The sequence below is a fragment of the Neopelma chrysocephalum genome, unplaced genomic scaffold (genome assembly GCF_003984885.1).
Source record: "Neopelma chrysocephalum unplaced genomic scaffold, ASM398488v2 Primary Assembly neopelma1_71, whole genome shotgun sequence".
NCBI classification, from domain to species: domain Eukaryota; kingdom Metazoa; phylum Chordata; class Aves; order Passeriformes; family Pipridae; genus Neopelma; species Neopelma chrysocephalum.
Genome location: NW_020897731.1, coordinates 14,015,081 through 14,034,843, shown reverse-complemented (window position 1 = coordinate 14,034,843; position 19,763 = coordinate 14,015,081). Strand labels below are relative to the sequence as shown.

Genomic DNA, 19,763 nt, shown 5'->3' with positions numbered 1-19,763 from the left:
TTCTGATGAGAACATGAAATGGCATGACTTGGAAAGAAATACTGCATTTGTGTTTAAGACTAAAACCAGCACATGACGTTTAGATGGTTGCAGATTCATAGGACCTCAGTGGAACAAGAGGGAGAGATCATTCTACAATACGCATTGTTAATTCAAAATATATTGATTTCTATTAGGCTTCTAAGAGCTCTGTTAACCTTTTTTTGTTTTGGCTAAGCACGTGATACAGATATGTTATTATGGGAAGGTAACTATTTTTCTGCATGTGTATAATAATATGCTGAATATACCTTTTATTATTTTTATTTTATATATTGAGGGCTGATATCCGATCTGTTGACAAAAGGAAGAATGAAAACAAAGTTGGCCTTTACACACAGTAATACTCCCAACATGACATTATTATGTAAGGTATTTATTTACCTTCTTTGCTGCTTCAGCTAATAGAAGAGTCTTCCCTGTGCATGGTCCTCCATATATGATAAGAGGGTTAATGTGTCCTATTTTGCTAGGTAAAACATACTTGTGAACTATGTTTAATGCCTCACATCTATATTCATAAAAAGTGGAGTACGTTTTACACAGTGATGAGTGTTGAAGAACTTCATCATACAGTGTGTCTGTCTCCGTGTCAAAATTCTGCTGCACTGTAGCTTGGATTATATCAATCATGTCTTCATAGAACTGTTTACCAAGTCCCTCAATGTAATGGTTCTCCACTTCTTGGGAGTAGCCCAGTTTCATGTCACAGTGAGTGACGGATGTGTACACTCTCAGATTGGACGATGCCACAATGGTAGGAATGAATTCGTCCCTGAGCTTGATTAGTTTCTCATGGGCTTCAGGATCTCGTAGAAACTTCCCTGCTGTATGTACCACATCCATGTATTTTCCCATCTCTGGAATTTTAACAAAGCGCTCAATGTTGGCAATTTTCCGAATGTAGCAAACACACTTCTTTAGGAAAGCTGGTGTTTGTTTACCCAAAGCAAAATCAAGTTCATCTTCAATAGCTGAGGATGAAAAGAACATAGAGTCTCTGTTAACTTTTCTTTATAAACATGCCCTACCCCCAACAGGCAGACTCTTAAATGATTGCATCTGTTTGTAAGAAACTGAAAAAATGGAAAATTTGCTGGGTGCTTTTCTATGGGTTTTTGTCTCAAGCAAACATAACAAACCTTTTTTTCCCCTCTCTTTAATTATATGAGAAATACCAACAAAAATATATTTTCATGTTTGAGGAAAGGTTGACAGAAAAGACAATAAATGGATAACATAGGAATTGTTAGTGGGAACTTTACCAGAGGAAAGATATCTCTTTGCTTGGCTATGTTTCATTTTTCCTTTCTCATACAGCAGTTTCACAGCAGTCTTAAAAATCTTCTTAATCTCTTCTGATATATCTTGCCATTTGTTCTCATTCATAGAGTTTGGAGAAGATTCCATCTTTTAAGAATATCCACAGTTAAACAGTAGTTATAATACACACATCTACAACTTCAGAAAGTAACAGTCTAATATTCAAGGTCAAAAATAACATAGTAACAGAGAAATACATACACTAAAAAAATAAATAAGGGTTAAACTTTTTATACTGAAGGTGATCATAATGTAGCTACTTGGAGTATTTTGTGAATTCCTAGTGTAGGCAGCTAATGCAATATTTTTCAAGAATAAGGCCAATAATACCTTTGTAGAAAGAGGATTTTGAGAACCAAGCCTGAAATAATAAAGCCACAGTAATACTGCGAAAATTATCACTCCTTTAATGAGAAGTAATAATGCTAATAATTTAAACTTGAATATTAGCTACCATATTTTAAAAATACAAGATTATATGTGACATTACTTTCATTCATTCATTGCTATAGTAACAGTAATCTTACTGTCATCAGAGAGGAACTCTAATATAAATTCACTAATCCTTTCAGATGGTATCTTGCAAATGCCATGATGGAGGTTTCTCTTAGGCAGTTGGGCTTTACTTACTACAGATGAAATCTTTAAGGGGTCTCCAGTTTTCCTGGAGGGTGTAACAGGAAAAAGAACAACCTCCAGGACAAGCTCCCTAGCAATAGCAATAGCAATCTGTGTATATTTTATTACTTTCTGTAAGTTTATGAGACGTAAGTCTGTGTTACATCTTTAAGTTATGTTACATCTATGCCACACCTTTAAGTTACAACTTTAAGTTATGAACATTTTTTTACCTGGTCCTGTGTATCAGTAGTTTGAAGAAAGGTATAAAAGATTAATAAAACCCTCGAAACCAATACAGTATGCATTCAAAGTGAAGTGAAAACTCGTTTAAGGACTTCATTTTTTGTACACTAAAATCTGTCCTTTGTTATATTGGATGTGCAGGAGGATAGAATTGAGCCCTGATAATGTACAGTTTTCGTTGTCATCAATTAAAGGCAAATGCCTGTTTTAAAAATAATAATTAACAGTGTTCCAAAATCTTGTAATACAGTTAATAAGTTAAAAGTATGATACCTAACTCAAGACATGCTAAGCACCTGTTAGAGAGTTTTCTTCTAGGGGGATAGAAGGGAAAATGTGTAATTCCTCTGCAAGTCCTGTTCATTGAAACCTAGCAAAAGCACAATACTAAGTAGAAGAGCCTGAGCTTTCCCTGTTACAACATTAGGGAAGGAAAGAGAAATCTGTACAGCTGTCTCACTAGCCCCAGTAGGTCACGGATGACCACAGTCCCCTTCCTCGAGCTGTTATCAGAGAGCACATCAATGCAGGAGTTGCGTTCCTTGGTGTTTTGTGGCTGCTCCCTTCACCATGTATGGGAAAGGAGCATCACAGCAGCAGTTGCTCAGGTGTGGACAGCACTGTAGAAGCCAATTCAGAGACAGCAGCAAGTGCCTGGCCTTGGGGACTCCCTGGCACTAACTGACAGAGAAGAATTTTGTTGAGCAGGTGACTATGACTTACCGTATTCTGGTAGTTCTTCAGCATTTCAGATTTTGGTCTGAGGTAATATGCTGGTGGCACTGCATTCTCATCCCTGCAGTACCACTCTTCTAAAATCCTTGTCTCTAGCTTGGCCTCTACAGCAGCATCCAGGATCATTTCAAATTCTGATGATTCAACTTCCCCTGGTATTCGTATGTTCCCATACTTCTCTCCCAACAGGCCCTATGTATTTACAGGAAAGTAGGGATTAAATTTTTCTTTTTCATTATGCAAAAAAAGCCTCCTCAGGGTCTGAATTTCATAAAAATAAGTCTAATAGTAGTTAATCACTTTGAAATTACTAGGAAGGGAAACAAATACTGTGAGATGAATTACTGTAAAGGGTACTGTATTGAACTGTATCTTACATGACCTGGTAAAATTTCAAGTAGGTGTATTGTCTTTCACAATATTAACTGGTAATAAAAATACAAAGGCATTCTGTGGGAGCCCAAACCCAGCTTTCAGCAAAAGGAAAACAAAGGCTGACAAGAACCCATGATCTGAAGGAGCTGGACCCTTCTCACAAGACCTGTTAAAGTTCTACCTCATGGATTAAGCCTGGCTCCAGCAGAAATCAGAAAGGACTTTTTGAGATGATTGTATCAAATCATGTCTAAACCCCTGTAATCCCTCTATCTCTCATGTAATCCCACTAGGAGAAAAATTAACTATTTGGAAACTGTAGTAAAAACTTGTGTAACTCCCCAATTAACATAGCCTGTCCCCTTCATTAACATGTCCAGCCAGAGATGCCCTTAAATTGTGTTCTCGTGCCCAATAAAGTATTCCAGTTCCCCCATGACTGTGATCGTTTTAGCTTTTATTTTGCAGACCGCCACTGCATTCAAAAGAAGTAATTAAAAAATATCCAACATACTTAGCACAGTTTTGACTCATGTACTACTGAGTTCCATTAGTCACAGGTAAAGATTAATCTCACGTGAAAAAGCAAATGTCAAAATACTTTTCTGTGGACAAAGGATAAGTATGCATCTCTGGATTCTTTACCTCTTGCCTTTATTCTTATAAAAGTTCATGTTCTGTTTGATGAAAATTCACATGATGTTATGCACAGTTCATATTGGTGGTATTAAAAATGTGGCTTATACCAGCAATACTAAGGATCAGTGTTGCAGAACCATGACTGCTTTGCTGTTTTATATTTCTTTGTTGTCTTTGCCCTGGTAGCTGTTCATTGAATGAGCAGTGGGGCAAGAAAAGACCAAATACTGAGTAAAAATGGATCAAACCCCATTTTAGTACTTAAATGTGTATCTTTTGTATAAAGGTAAAGGTTTGTGGAAGTCAGTTTTTAAACTGTGGCACAGGAGATATTTCACTTTCAAAAATGAGGAATAAAATAGTGGTTATGGTACTCTAAATACTCTTTTTTGAATTTATTTATGTAGTTTACTATCCATAAATATTCTATAAAAATATGACTGTAATGTCCTGGACTTTATAGTGTTATAGGAAATTACTGCAATCTTTCATCAATTTTTTTTTAAATTTGTGATCATCAGATCAATTCTGCATTACATACTTGGTCCACAAAAGTCAGTGAGAATTCTTACTTAATTTATGATGGGATTTTTTGAAAATTCTTTCCTAATTTTAAATATATTCAGTAAAGATCTTCAGTTAATGAGGAAGACTTCATGCAGAGAGGAACCAACAGTATCAGCATTTTGATTTGAATCAGAAAGATCTCTTAGTAAAGTGATGCTAATGCAAATACAGTAGTACCCTGAAGATGTAAATGACCTTGTTTGTAAATAATATCTAAATATTCATTATTTTTAAACCACTTATCATAATGGGAACCTGTTTCAAACTCTTCCAGCTGAAGATCAGCCTGAAAATCAATAACTGATGATGATGAAGCCTGCTTCACTGATTATAAAAGCATAAAGCAGCAGACCACTTTTCTGAACCCAGTTGTGTTGGCAGAAGGTACTTCAGTGGCTTACCATGCCAGATGCTGCAGCCTCAGAGCACAGACATCAGAGCAGTGCGTGAATATTTCCTAACCTTTTTCAGGGAAAACCACCTCAGTTAGCTCAGACCACACTTCACATCGTGTAAACTAACCTGGCTGAGTTTTGCCTGGAGCAGATTAGGAAGAACTCACATGAACTACCAAGCTGGCTTTGATGGCAAGAAGTTGGCATCCTTCAACAGAGGAGCAGTGAAAAAAAGCTGGTGGGCAGGAACAAGTCAATGTCTGTCCACTGCTTAGGAGAAGCGAAGGAATATAGGAATTGTGATAGCTCATACAGCCAGGTTCCAGTTTCTGACAAGTCACAGCACTTGAGTTCTTCAAAAGGCTTCTCCAATAGAGAGGCATTAGGGGAAAGTTGGGTTTGCCTGACTGCCCATTCAGATCCCACAGCAGGTTGATTCAGGGTGCACATCAAGGAGTCAAGAGATTGTAGCAAATCTGTTCAGTAACTAGAATTATATAATAATTTTAATGAAATGAAATTATCCAATATTTTTATAATCTGAATTTATTTTTTCTATCATTCTAACTAGTAGCTCCCCTCATAGAGAGAACTATGTTGCTTCACATAATGAGATAGCTGGGGAAAAATTTTGAAGCTTTTACTGTTCTGATCTATTCATAGAGCCCTATAATTTTTGAATTCTGAAGCTGCAGAGGTTAAACAAAATATAATATTATGTTCCTTCATTCAACTGAGGTTAATAACTCTTATTAGGACGAATTGGAAAGCCTTTTCACATTCATGTTGATGTAGAATTCTCATAAAATTTCTCTCAGAGAAGCTTTTACCTTACATAGAAATTATTACTGAGAGTTCACTAGGCTACATTTTTTCTGAATTTAAGTCCAATGGATTCAATAGATAGTTGCCTGAGTAAAGATCAATAGCTGGGCCCTTCATTAACAATACTAAAATGTTAACATTAATATGTCTGATTTTAATGTACTGCATTTAATCAACTACATTTGTTTTAGAATTATTCTGTGTACTTTTCTGCTTCTCTGGTATGGTTTGTGCTGTTCTCTCTCCACTGTACTATAGGCAAATAACAATCGGTATTACTTTAAAATTAAAAGACAGATTTTTTTCTTTCATCTGTCACTGCAAAAGACATTATGTAAATAATCTCATATTAGGGATCATCCTCCTGACTACTTGAGCAAAACACAATAAAAGCAACCTTTGATATGATCCAGCAAATCTTAAATACTGTGCTGAGCAGGTCATTTAGAGCAGGGCAATCTCAGGCACTGCACTGATAGAAGTCAGCTGAGGTTTTGGTATTAGTACCTGACTCTATGTAGCCAGCTGAAGAATATTTTGGTAGAAAACTTTATGTTGTAGAAAGTCTTCATGTAGTCATTTCAGTGCTTTCTGATAATTTCAGACTAGCCTCAATCTACAGCCCAATTTTACTGGCCCTTTAACTAAGGTATTGAAACACAACTCCTTTTCATTTTTCTGGAGAGGATTGAAGTAACTGACACTGTTTTTCTAAAGGACTGTGGGATCACACCCCAGGCTGGAAGCAGGAGGCATGCTGAGTAAGTGCAGCTGTTTTCTACTGAGAAACTGATTCTTGAATGCTGGGTTACACCACATAAACACACCAGGTTCCTGAGGAACAGTCCTCTAGATGCACTGCAAGTTTTCCAGTAGCAGTGGCATTAGTAAAGAAAAAAAAGACTAAGGAGTATAAACAGATTATATGCATTTGCTGTACTTTTAAAAGACTATTTGTTTCTAGGGTTACATGACAGCCTTAGGATGGGTGCATTTGCATGCACAGGCTGTGAAAACTACATCTTCCCCTGTTAGACACAAAGGTGAGGCTTGGAAGTAACTCCTTCTCTTTTGGTATCATTATGGTTAAATTTATATCTGTATAAGTGTAGTCTATTGGGGTACCACAAAACCACTCAAACCTTAAAGGCCTAAATGAGAAGATCTGAATTGCACTTTTTCTCCAGGGTCTTCAGTGTCTGAACTGCATCCATGCCAGAGGCTTTCAGCAGCCTCTGAAAATATCTGCTCCATCTTCATTTCCCTATAGTTTCAAGTAAATGCAGATTTCTTCTTAGAAAAATAAAGAAAAATGAAGCAACAGGATTGAAAGAAAATACAATTTTTCACAATCTTCATGTTGTTTCATATTGTCTACAAATAAAAATTAGTATTATTTCAGACCTTTATGAAAAATATTATAGTACGCTACAGTAAGAACCTAAAACTTCAATTTGTGATAATAACATTGCAGCATTTTGATGATTATTATAGGAAATTATTTTTAAAGGGAACAGTAATGTTTACACTGTGTTCATTATCAAGAGACAGTTTTATATGCAGACTCGTGAATCAAAATCTCCCACCTGATGAGTCACTTTCTTTTAATAGTAAAACTTAAATTAAAGATTCATTAGATTGAAGGTGATTGAACTGTATAAATCTACCAGGCTGACAAACATGTATAAAACCCTCATCAACCATATGTGTCTAACAAAACTTTGCAGAATTAACACAGAGCAATCTAAGCAGTAGCCTTGCTAGCTTTCATAGAATCACAGAATCATAGAATGGTTTGGGTTGGAAGGAACCTTAAAGATCATCTACTTCCAAGCTCCCTGCCATAGGCAGGGATACCTTCCACTAGACCAGGTTGCTCAGAGCTCCAGCCAACAGGGCCTCCAACACTTCCAGGGGTGTTTTGTTAAGCCCGAGGCTGAAGTCACTATTAAATGAAAGTTAAAAAATTACTGTTTAGATCAAGATGGGAAATATTTTTCATTCTATTATTCTTGGTGTGGAAAGATATTAAAATTATAGGCACAGTCACAATAATGACCAAAAGGAGAAAAGAGAGAAGATTAGGATTAGATCTTGAGATATGAGGGATTCACAATGCTTTAGTTCAGACATCATCACTAAAATGTTCATAAACCCTAATACTAGACCTTATATTAAAACAGAACAAGTTGAAGTTCTAAATTGCTCAATTCCAACTAAGATATTTTGTGGTAATTTTAATAACAAACAAGCTGTCCAATAACAGCAAGTTATATTAATTACTGGTTTTGCCAACACAGAAAAGATCTGATCCAATGATCTTTTGCTGGGCATCATGGAATCAGTCCTATTTCTCGGGCTTTGTGAAGTTCCACATGTGACACTGAAGTCCTCTCTGCCTTTTCTCAGAGCAGTCCTGGATTGCCAGCTTTTTGAAGAATAAGCATTCGAGAAATCATCTTTGAAGGAATTAAATCTAACCACAATTAATTTTTTAACTGTATGTCCAGATCTAAGCACCCCTTAAACAATTTGGTTTTGAAAGATCCATGTTTTTGCAAGATCCATGAGGGATTAGGAAGTATTATTGTCCTCATGTGACACAGGAGTTAAGTGCAGGGAATTAAGCCTGAGCAGGGACCCAGAGCTGGGACAGGTACGCAATGGTTAGATAAAACCACGTAGTGGAAGCTGTTGTTCCTGATTCTCAGCCCTGTCCTTCTTGCTGAAACTGCTCGCTACTGAACCAGAAAAGCCTTGCCCTCTAGTGATGAGGTCCTGAGTGACTTGTATTTCAACCTGCTAAATTAATGTAAGCTTAAACTAAGATGACTTATTCGAAGTAGAACAGCTCCATTAGGAGAAAGGGTATCTCACATTATTGAAGATGTGTTGAATACTTCACACTCTGGCCTGAAAATTGTAGTTTTCATGAGTACCCTAAACTAGGGCTACAAAGTGAATGAATCTTCTGGATCCCTCTCTCTTCTGTGGTCACTTGCTCTTCATTGCCTTCTGTGAATCCTGGGGTTAGAGACCTAACTCCCGCTTCCTTAGCCTGCACTTCTAGGCTTCTTTCCTGTTGTAGTAAAATCTTTCTTATGATATAAACCTTTTTGTTTTCCCTCTTTAAAGCCATGGATTTCAGTCAAATAGCCATTTTTCTCAGGGAAATGTGGGTTTTTTTCTCTACTGCTTACTGTGATGTTCATACATGTGTTAGCTGATAAAAAGTATGCTAGTCTGTAGTGGATCAGACTTCTATAGACAAAAGAGATACATAAAGAAAAAACACAAGTAAATGATTAACACTTCTATTTAACACCAGCTTTAAAACACATCAGATAATCAGATGCCAATACCCATCAATTTCTTTCAATTGCTCTATATGTATGTATGAAGACAGAATCACTTCAGCATAACTACAAGAAACGCTCCACTGTTTTCAAATCTTACTTATTACATGCATAGTGGCTATATTCTATGTCTTGTCTTTCATATTGAATTTGGAGGTGGTAAGACAGTGCATTGCTTGTGTGAGCCTGCCTAAGTAGCACATTAAAGTCAAGGAAGGCACTCAGAAATGTAACACGTAGGCATGTTTAACCTGTCTGCAGAAATGGAGGCTTAAATGACATAACCAAATATACAGGTAAACCACATCTTGAAAGTCTGAAACAAATGGTCAGGGGACCAGTTTTTAAGGGCCTTTTATTTAATATCCCATTCAAAGAAATTTAGTACAACTATAGGTCCTTTAGGTTTCTTGCCAGTATATTGTAAATCCATTTTAACAGTGTCCTATAGAAATTATGTATGTGCTATAAGATGTGCAGGTGCAGCCAGAGTATTTTGGTGAAAAAAAAAAAAAGAAAATCAAAATAATAGGATTAGCTGGAACTCTCTCAGAAATAAATATGATTTGAATTGAAACCAGGATTTTACTACCAAAAACGAATAGAAAAGCATGTCCTATATTATTATTTTTTATAACTTAAGGGAACAATAGCCAACTCAAATTCAAAGCAAAAGTGCTAATGGCTAAACAACAACAGTGAATCATCTGAAGTAAAACCCAGAAAAGTATATTTACTTAAGTTTAGTTTCAATACACTAAATAATTTCGGTAAGGAAAAAAAAAAAAGTGAATTTATTTAAAATCTCAATGGAATATATATTTTAACCGCTTCTTAGGGCAAACTCCAAGCCATTAAATTGAGCTGTACTGAAAACTGAAAACAAGATGAAGAAAGCTGTAATAAAATTCTTAATCTAAACCAAGTTTTAGGAAGCTGGAATTCCAGAGTGCCCAGGAGATGACCTGAAAATAGCTGCTTCTACTCCTTTTTTTGTACTTCCAGCTGCAATGCGGTACAGTGTAACGACCTTGTGATACAAGCAGAGAGAGAATATCATCTAAATAAATAAATACATTTGACTGCTTTTCTTGTCTATCAAAGGAAAAAAGTTATGTTGCATTGGTATTAAAACGCCCAAAAATACCACCATTAGAAATAAAAAAAAATATGAAAAAAGGACAAAAATGTAATCTGTGATTTCTGGGATTTACAGGTCAAAGTGCCTTCAGAATAGCATTTTTCTTCTCCTGCCAACAGTTGTAAGGCAGTGCAGCTTAGCAGACAGAATGTTAGAGCTGCTGCAGATCTCTTAAATCTTCTTTCGACTTTTACTGCTTCCTTCTCAGTATGGAAACTTGTTGATGCTTTTGCCACTGCCTCAGACTGTCTATCAATAAAATGAGGCTAATGATAGCTTGCAAAATAACCATTTTATTTTAAGTATTTCTATTTTGAAAGATCTTGTGTATTTATGTATCAGCAGAGATGGAGCTGTTACTTTACATTGTTTGTCCTGTTTAGTTTTTAAAGGAAAAATGATACCATAGCACAGTATCTAACACTTCCATTTGCTTTTTCTCCATACCTAGGTCATAATAACAGTGTCCATACCTCAATCCTTTGGTTGAAGCCTATGAGTAAAAAGATTTAATTTTAGAACTTCAGCTGACTGTATAAAACATAAGAAATACAGGTTTTAATTGAGATTACTGAAGTGAATAGGAAGTTGAAGGCATAAAAAAGACATTTCTGATCTGAGAAATACATTGTTTTTCCACCTGCCCGGATATATATTTATGTTCCTTGGCTTGAGAAATATTGCAGTGCGTTGTTTCACAGAGCCATGCCCTAGTTGCTCTCTTCCTTTTTTATCTGGAGGCACTGCAGAAGTACCCTGGGGGGGTGATATGAGTTTAAGAAACTTGAGACGGGTCTTGGTTTCAGTTCCACAAAAAACAAAAAGGGCTATTGAACTCCTTGTAAGAAAACTGACTGGAATTAGGACTGGAAGGATAAGGTGCAAGTGCTGAATCTTTTGCTGTGAGTACTGCTCCTGACATAAGATATAAGAAGAAAATGATGGTGGAGTTTCTTGATGCTTGACCTGTCTTTCAGAAAATTAAAGAGAGTAGCCAAATCCAGCTGTAAATGTACCACTTCCCTCAACTCTGAACTTCACCCACAGTGCAGTTTTAAATCTCAAAGCTTTTCCCTAGTGGTAGAGAGATATGAAATAACGATGAGTAATATTTCAAGACATAGTGGGTAGGAGCTAACAGTCCACCTTACAGAGGGAATGTGCTTCCTCAGAAGAAATTCATGACCTACTTCCCTGATACACTTTGCTTCATCAGAACTCTCCTTTTTCCTGGCTGAGAAAATACCAGTGGTCTTCCTCCACCTTCTTCCTGTCTTCTACATGATCACGAAGCACCAGTTTAGCTCATTTTGTTGCCGGCTCTTTGATCAGCCTAAGCATAGATGCAGGTGAGAAAACCAGTCAAAAAGAATACAATTAGGGAAGAGATCTGTGAATAAAAGTAGGGTAGAGGAAGGATTGGAGAAGATTTTTCCTACCTCTGCCTAGAGATTTGAGCTGCTCACTCACTTTGATTCTCCTCCAAACAAATGCATTATTCTCACTGTGCTCTGTTTTTGAAATTGTGTGGGAGATTTCTTGACAGACATGTACATTTTTCCTTTCACATAAAGCTCAGGTCCTTGCAGGTAATTTCTACTGCAGTCCAGATTTCTGACAACTCTCTGACAGGTCCCGTAACACTTTACAACAGTAGAACTGGGTAGAAAAACAAACCACAAGGGTTAGGTTTAATAAAAGACTGTAGCACATATCCCACATTAAAGCCAGTAACCTTCTCTGTGGAAATCACTACCCTGCCTACAACGAGTGGGAAACATACTTTTCTTGGAAACAGCAAGGAGATGAATATTGTCTTTTAGAGGAGGGCATGGTGGTGTAACCTCCTCTGCTTTGTAAAATAATCACAACACTCATCCAAGCCATAAAGAACTGTGAAAGGGCTTGAAACCCTGTGTTGCACCTCAGAGGTGAAGTGTGGCTAATGGAAAAAAGCTTCTTCTAGTATTGCAGTTTAATATGCCTTACTGAGCATCCAGGGACACAGGTGTCATGGAGACAGAAAGGAAGATAACTCTGAGCCTATCACTGTAGTCAGCTGGGAGGCCAGGGCACTGGCTTCTGGACACCAAACCCCCGAGTTAAATGCTAACACTCCTCTGCATTCTTACTGCCCTCTTTGGTATGCTTCCTATGCAAGTGGCAATATCTTTACTTTCTGGGAAATATGATCTCGCTAATGTTTATCAGAAAGGCTGTTTAGTTTCTAAATTTCCATTTTGGGATGGAATTTGTATGACAAATGATGAGGTAAAGAGCTTAGATTGAGATAAAGTCGAGCATGGCAAAAAGGGCTGAATCAGACACTTAAGGGATTGACAGAGACGCATTTAGTCTGTAGTAACCTCCAAAGTTGCAGTAGCTGTGGAGGGGTTTTTAGGACTGCAAAACCTATCTAAATCCCACTGTAAGCACGTACACACACTCTTTATTGGAAATAGACCTATATATTTATGCTTTTTTTTGCAACATAATTAAGATATTTTTCTCACTAACATAAGGAGCTGCCATGAAGGTATTAGAAAGTGTTAATTATGAGTATTATCAGAGGGAGAGATTGCTAATAGTATAATGGAATTTTTAACACCCCTCCAGATTTTAGGAATACTGAAGCTAGTTATAACATGACATGACATTTCACTGCAAATTTCTTTTTTCTATTTCTTTTCCCCTTCTTATTAAAGCTAAACAGATTGGTATTTATTGAGTCTACAAATGAAAACTGATTTTGTAATTAAATGTCAAGAAAATGATTTCACAACTGACATAGAATAATGCAGTCACTGGGAGCCTGATATGACCCATGACTGTGTAGTGTGCACCTAAAACCACCATTAATAATCACTTTATGTATAACATAAATGAAGGCCTAAAGGCAAATTTTTAGTATAAGTGACATTAGTTCTAGGAGATTGTAACACACCCAGAATTTACACTTTATCACAGTATGCAAAACAAGTACCAGAACATAACATCAACTCTGCTTTGCAAGTACATGTAGAATGGCCTAGATTATTTATTTTGACTAGTTCCTTGATTTTGATGATTTTTATTTAAGATTTTTGTATCCTTATGTGGTAATTGTAACAAAACATTATTTTTTCCAAGCTAGCTGGCATTGGCTTTATGGCTTGTTTTTTGGGTCAGTTGGTGGCTGGTACTCTCTTAAATTTATCAATCTAGTCCTTCAAAGATGAAAAGAAATTATTAGAAAATTCCTTGCATGAGAAGGAATAATTTTCCTTTCCCTACAATGCTAGCAGTATGATGGCCTAGTAAACTTAAGACTGATGCAGAATTATTAGTCCCTTTTTAATGTTCTTAAATGATTTGCATGCATTCCCTACTTTTCACATGCTTGGAGGGAAAGAACTCTTTTTACTGTTTATTAAATTATAAATTTGGAGGAGGATAAAAAGGACAGTAGCACAGTTGCATGACAAAAAGAACTATTTTCTATGAAAAGAATCTAATAAATCTAAACTGCAATAACAATTAAGGAAAGAATGCAAAAATGTGGAAAGGATCTTCAAAGAAGCTGAACTGAGGGAAAATGACTACAGCAATCAGTGTGATAACAGAGATAAAGGCTTTCCTTGTCTCCATAAACCAAACCCATTAGGCACTTGACAAAGGTTACAGCTTATCAAAACCAGCATTACTTAAAGTGTTCAGTGTGTCAACAATCTTTACAGTCATTTCACATCACCAAACCTAGGTCTGTTATTAACCTGTTAACCAAAGGATCTCTGAAGTGGATCTCTGTAAAAGGGAAGGTGTATACTCTAGAAGCAACAGTATTAATATCTCTCTTTGAATTTACCAAATGCCTGCTAAATACTGTAAAGTATGCTGTTTCTTTACACAGAAGTAGCACTGCAAGGTTTAGAATCCCCTCCACGCCCCTCACTTCTGTAGAATAGCTGATGTTTGATCATTTGTAGGGCAGATCGTTACATCTAGCTGATGACAATACTACCTCAGAAGATGGTTTGGTAAAGCTCTTGAGGGTCAAGAGACACTAAATCTCATAAATGTCATGCAGCCTATTTTCTCCTCTACAAATAATAAAGAATGATGAAAATATGACTTGATGTTAATCTTGTTCTCGCTAATATGGTTATTCATATTAAACATAATACTTAACCTTTCTGGAACACAGCACCAAAAAATATATTTCTGTCAAGAAAAAGAAGTACAGTGACTTAGCAGAAAACATGTACACTCTTCTGGTTGAAAATGAAAGCTATTTTAAGACTACATAAAAAAACATGCAGTTTCTATGTTCCATGGAAAAGCTGTCTGATGAATCTTGTACCTATTTTCAATGGGCCATGTTTAAAAAATGGGTAAGTATTTTAGATTTAGAGAATCAGAGATGATTCACAGGAAAATACATTCCCATCCCTAAAGCAGATGAAGGAATTCACTTACAATGGCTTAATCATATAATATCCCCCCATCCTTGATTTCACTTTCTGTGTATATCCGTTGTTCAGAGACAAACTACACTGAAAGGGATAGACACCCTTTAGCTCTTAGTCTGGAGGATGTGAAAGAAGACCAAAGCTTGCTGAGGGGAAAGTTGCATACTATGACTTTAAAATTTATCACTTTATTTGCTTTGAAGGGTTTCAAAAAATAGGCAAAGCTCTACTTTGACATTCACAGAAAAATCTTTCCTCTTGCCCAAGTCCACATAAATCAGGATTATTGTCTGCAGACATATACTTTACTCCAGATCAATGCCAACAAGTCCTATGGAGCCATTCCTGATATGCTGAATGAACACAAACCCACTTATGTTAGAGGGAGTCGTTATTTGGATGGGTTTTGAATCAGATGACGAATGAGAATAAAATTCATAATTTGATATTTCTTTCTTGGAAGAGCTGGACTGTTGTACCATGTCTGGCTCCAGCTATTTCTCCCCATTCACTTGAAAACTACATATAGAACTGCTTCCTTGAGGAAAATTAAATACTGAATTGCCCAAGCACAGGTAACTTCAGTTGAATTTCCAAAAAGCAGGGGTTGCTTAGCATTCCCCCTAAACTAGATGTTTTAGTATAGACACATTTGACTGACTTTAGCCTCCCTAACTTAAATTGTGTGGCAATTTTCCCAGGAGAGCAAAAGCAAAATATAATTCATGCATTCCAGAACCCATATATATTTACTTTTCACATTAGGAATAAATCCTAGAGTAACATCAGAACTGAGATGGGAGTTGAGGACATTCGTCAGAGCTGGAGTAATATAATTTGGAATTTTCTCTGAGCTGGAATGCACTCAAAATTAATTATCAACCATTTGTACTAAGCAGAGAGAGTGTAGCAGTGTACTTTATGGAATGATTAAAGCATGCATTATACAGTAGGAACAAAAAGATACAGACAGTAAAAAACATTTCTCTCCTCAATTTACCATACTTCCTCTTCAACTTCAGGGTGATTTAAGGACATGGCAAATATTGTAAATTGCTAATACTCTTTGAAAATTCTACGGGAACCCCAAATTTATAATGCTAGGTCTTTAGCTCTGTGAAAGCGGAGTTTTATGCTTCCCTAGGGTCTGTTCAGGAAGGGATGCATGTGTTGCTCTTGAATTCAGTCCTGTCCATCGCTATCTTCTGCCCTATCTTCTGCCCTTGCCCTGGACTGAGAATGGGGAAAAGAGCTTTTAGGCATCCACAGTTGGTCTGTGGTAAGCAGAGCTTCAGAAACACACTGTGGGATATCTCAGCAGCCCAGTGAAAATGCAAGGGATGATGCAGGAGCTCAAGTTGTTTAGATGTGGAAATTCTTGAGGACATGGGGAGACTCATTGCAAAATATTTGGTGTTTCTCATATTTCTAAGTGGTCATCTTCAAAGGTCAGCCCTGTTCTCCATTAGCAAACAAGGAAGATTATGGTTATAGATACCATTACCAGGTTCATTAATGCTGAAATTAACAAGCTGACAATAATTTGAGAGGGATAATGTAAATTACAATGGCTGTTCAGAGTAGGTAGAAAATGTTTTTACTATTCTTTGGACCAGGTGATTTGAATGATGGGTGGAGAGAATCTCTAAGGTTTGTAAAATCCCAAACATATTTAATTGAGCAAACCTTTACAGGTAACAGACTACCATTTCATTTCCATTTCTATTTTTAATTTTGCAATCTTCCAGGAGACAGTCATGCAAAGACAGCAGTTCAGGCAAAGACTGTGTGGTGCCACACAGATGGAACAGAGCACCCACGTGTTATAACTTGCAGGGTGTGTTTGAAGAGAAGTGCAGAGAAGCCTGACAGTTTTCTCATCTGTACTAAGGCGTTAACAACAGCAAGTCAGTTCTAGAGTATTAGTTAGGGAATATCAGTAAAAGGGAAATAAACTTATTCTGCAAATAATTACTATAGACTAATGACACCCGAAATACCTCATGGCCTTAACTGAAATCAAGCACTGTATTTGAGTTCCTAAATTAGCAGTCTAATGTCTCCTTGCTGTTAAAGGAAAAACAGTTATCCAGAAGATGACTCAGGTATTACTGGAGGTATCCGTATCTTCCTATTTATTGTAAAAGATGTCAAGACTAGATCTGTAATAGATGAATCCTGTTCATGATCAGTGCTAGTTGTGGGATCATAACATAACCTTTATTGTCTCTCTAACATCCTGTCTGTGTTGCCATCTCTTACAAATTCACAACGTAACGTAACATAACGTAACAAAATGTAAAGGTTCCAGTGATGCACTGAATGCATTTTTTCTTTGGTATCATTGTGCAATGCAGAGTTTATAAAGTTCACAATTTAATAAATACACTGCATTTTAATCTCCCCAGGTAGATTCCAAAGAAAACTAGTATGATTTCTGCATAAAATTTGTATGAGAAGTATTTTCCCCACAGAAATAGTACCTTTCTCCTCATAAATGAATCTTGATAAATTACTCTGTAAATCAAAAATAGCATGGTATATATTTACCTATAGTAAAGGCTATGAGTATTTAAATGATCACATATAATAGGGACTGATTTTGCACAGCAGAAAAAAACCCAAACAAAAACACCAACCTAACAAAAAGCCCCAATCTAAGCAAAAAACCAAAAAATTCCCCTCTCCCTTAATTGAATCAAGTGTTAATAGAGCTCAGGCAGCAGGTAAGAGGGGGACTATACATTCTCAAAGACAGTGTTCACAGCAAATTAATTACGCCTTTTTTCAGAACTGCTTTCTCCTTTGTGTTTATGAATATGTGTTAATTTAGATTTTGTTGCTTCATATCTGCAGAAAAGCTGGGGACTTCCAACGTAGGCACTGCACTAATTTAAGAACTGAATTTTGTTTTCTCTCCATCTGATACTACAATGCAGGCACAAAGTGCCATAAAGAAACACTTTCTAAAATCAATCCATACCTAGTAGTTAATTCTGAATAGTCCAATTTAATCCCAGATCTGTGTCTCAATTCAAAAAGTGGTAATTGAAAAGTACAAAAAAAATACCCAGCTGAATGGAAGCAGCACATTTTATAGAACTTTCTCAAGAAATGGGAAGTTGCCCAAAGCCTGCAGTGCCAAAGTCAGTTTTTAATTATGTTACTATAAATTAAAACTAATTGCGCCTTGTTGGAGTAGAATCATCTTCAATTTGTGTTGTAATTGAAATAAACCCCATCTCACTACGGTACAGCAGAGCAAAAAACAAATGTGCATAAACTGATTTCTGTAGTTTTGCCAGTCATTGGGAGAGCTATTACTTTGGCCCATACTTGGAAAACGTGAAATAAATATTGAAATCGTTGGCGCACTGCAACCTCTTTGCTAACTGTTTTGTTCTGTTTAAAAATTCTGATTTGGCTTGATTTCTTTCCTTAGTAACAATATCAGGCAGGCAGTTCTTAAAAGCTTCAAGATTCTGAGCTGCTAAAATATGCAGCAATGGTTCATGACAAGGTTTCCTTCACTGTGAAAGATTTTACAACATCCATATCTAAGGACACTGGGTGCTGCTACAGGAAAAACGCCATGCCTTTCTGTTCCAACTCTGTTTTTTCATCAAGGGAAGATAAAAAGCAGAAAAATAAACCCAGAAAACTAAATTTAGTCACATAAGATGAAAGACACCCAACCTCTCTAGAGATCTGGGCCAGTGTGTGCTTGTGAAAAACAGTGTCACAACATCATCAAACCCATTCAGTACTCCAAGCGCTGGGCTCTTACGGTCAAGCTGAGGAAAGCCCTTGTTCCCCAGGCCTCTGAAGCTAAATAACAAAGTGAGACAAGCAGGTGAATGAATGAGAGCCAGAGAGATCTTTTTAAGGGTGTGATAAAAGTACAGAATGACACAGCTTGCTCTTTGTCAAATCTTTGGCATGGAGATACGTGATCTCCAGCTTTCATAGCAGGCAGTGTTTTGTATCCCTTCCAACCCCAAGGGATTCTGTGGTTCAGTTCACTAAATCTTTAACATTCCTCCCTTAAAAAAAAAAAATCAAGGACTTCCAGGTTTTTTTCAGAACTCTTCTCTGTCTTACTATGACAAGTCTAAGGATTACAGATCACTTAGCTACATTTATGTAGGAGAGGAGAAAAATACCGTTTCTAAATTATTTTCTTAGCAAATGTATTATAGAAAATGAAATTTGGAATAGCAAAGGCATGGCCTTAAGATTGTTTTGCCATGAAGTCTAACAAGGGACCATGGAGAGAACAATCAGTTGTATATCAGTATATCACAGACTGTCTCCTCAGGTTGTCACTGACCTCCAGTCTTTTCACTTGCTAATACCTGATATCCTAACTTGTTGTGGGTTTATGACCCAAAACAGCAAAGGCTGATCAGAGCAGACAGTTTTTTGCTGCTGCTGGTTTTTCATTAAGTCTTTCTAGGCCAGCCGATAGTGTATGTGTGAGAAGTACCAAGAATTAATTCATTGTGGCCTCCTTAAACAAGTTGTCCACAATTCTGTTGTAATAGTAGTACGGTCATACTCCTCTTGTTATGGGGACCAAACATAAAAGATCCTTCCTTCCTCTCCACTAATACTGAGTAATCACTGTTAATCTACAGAGCTGTATAGGGAAACATTTGGATGCAGTATAGCAAATGTACAGCAAGGAATATATAATATTTTAAAAAGAAGAAATTCACACATTTGTTACTGAATCATGCATGTTAGGATAGATAACATTATTTTTTTTTTGTAAAGTAAAACATTATTTTTATACCCACAACAAAACATGGACCTGCAGAACTTTTCAAGCAGTCTTCTAACAGTTTCATACGAGTCTTTTGCAGCTCTGGACTGTCCCACTCATCTGCTTCAACTCCCCAGTATAAGTCTATGACCTGGAAAATAGTATGCAATATAGTTACTTATCATATGCTCTTGCTACTGATCAAATTAAAAATTAGCTTTGTCAACATTCCATACACTGCCAAGCATTGCTCTACAGTGCAGTAAAAACCAATGAGGTCTATATCCAGTC

General features: G+C 36.6%; 1 protein-coding gene across 2 annotated transcripts in view; it reads right to left on the bottom strand.

Annotated features, from left to right (window-relative positions):
- The window catches only part of NWD2 (NACHT and WD repeat domain containing 2), a 53,280-nt gene that overhangs the window by 6,784 nt on the left and 26,733 nt on the right, over positions 1-19,763 (bottom strand). Inside the window, exons 3-6 of one of the 2 annotated variants that reach the window (XM_027686438.1) lie at positions 19,507-19,623; positions 2,950-3,153; positions 1,305-1,449; positions 424-1,013 (exon numbers count right to left, since the gene is read on the bottom strand). In XM_027686438.1, the coding sequence (XP_027542239.1) occupies positions 424-1,013; positions 1,305-1,449; positions 2,950-3,153; positions 19,507-19,623 (1,056 nt within the window). Of the gene's footprint in view, positions 1-423; positions 1,014-1,304; positions 1,450-2,949; positions 3,154-5,064; positions 7,528-19,506; positions 19,624-19,763 lie in introns of those variants that run through there. The other variant, XM_027686439.1, reaches the window with a different exon arrangement.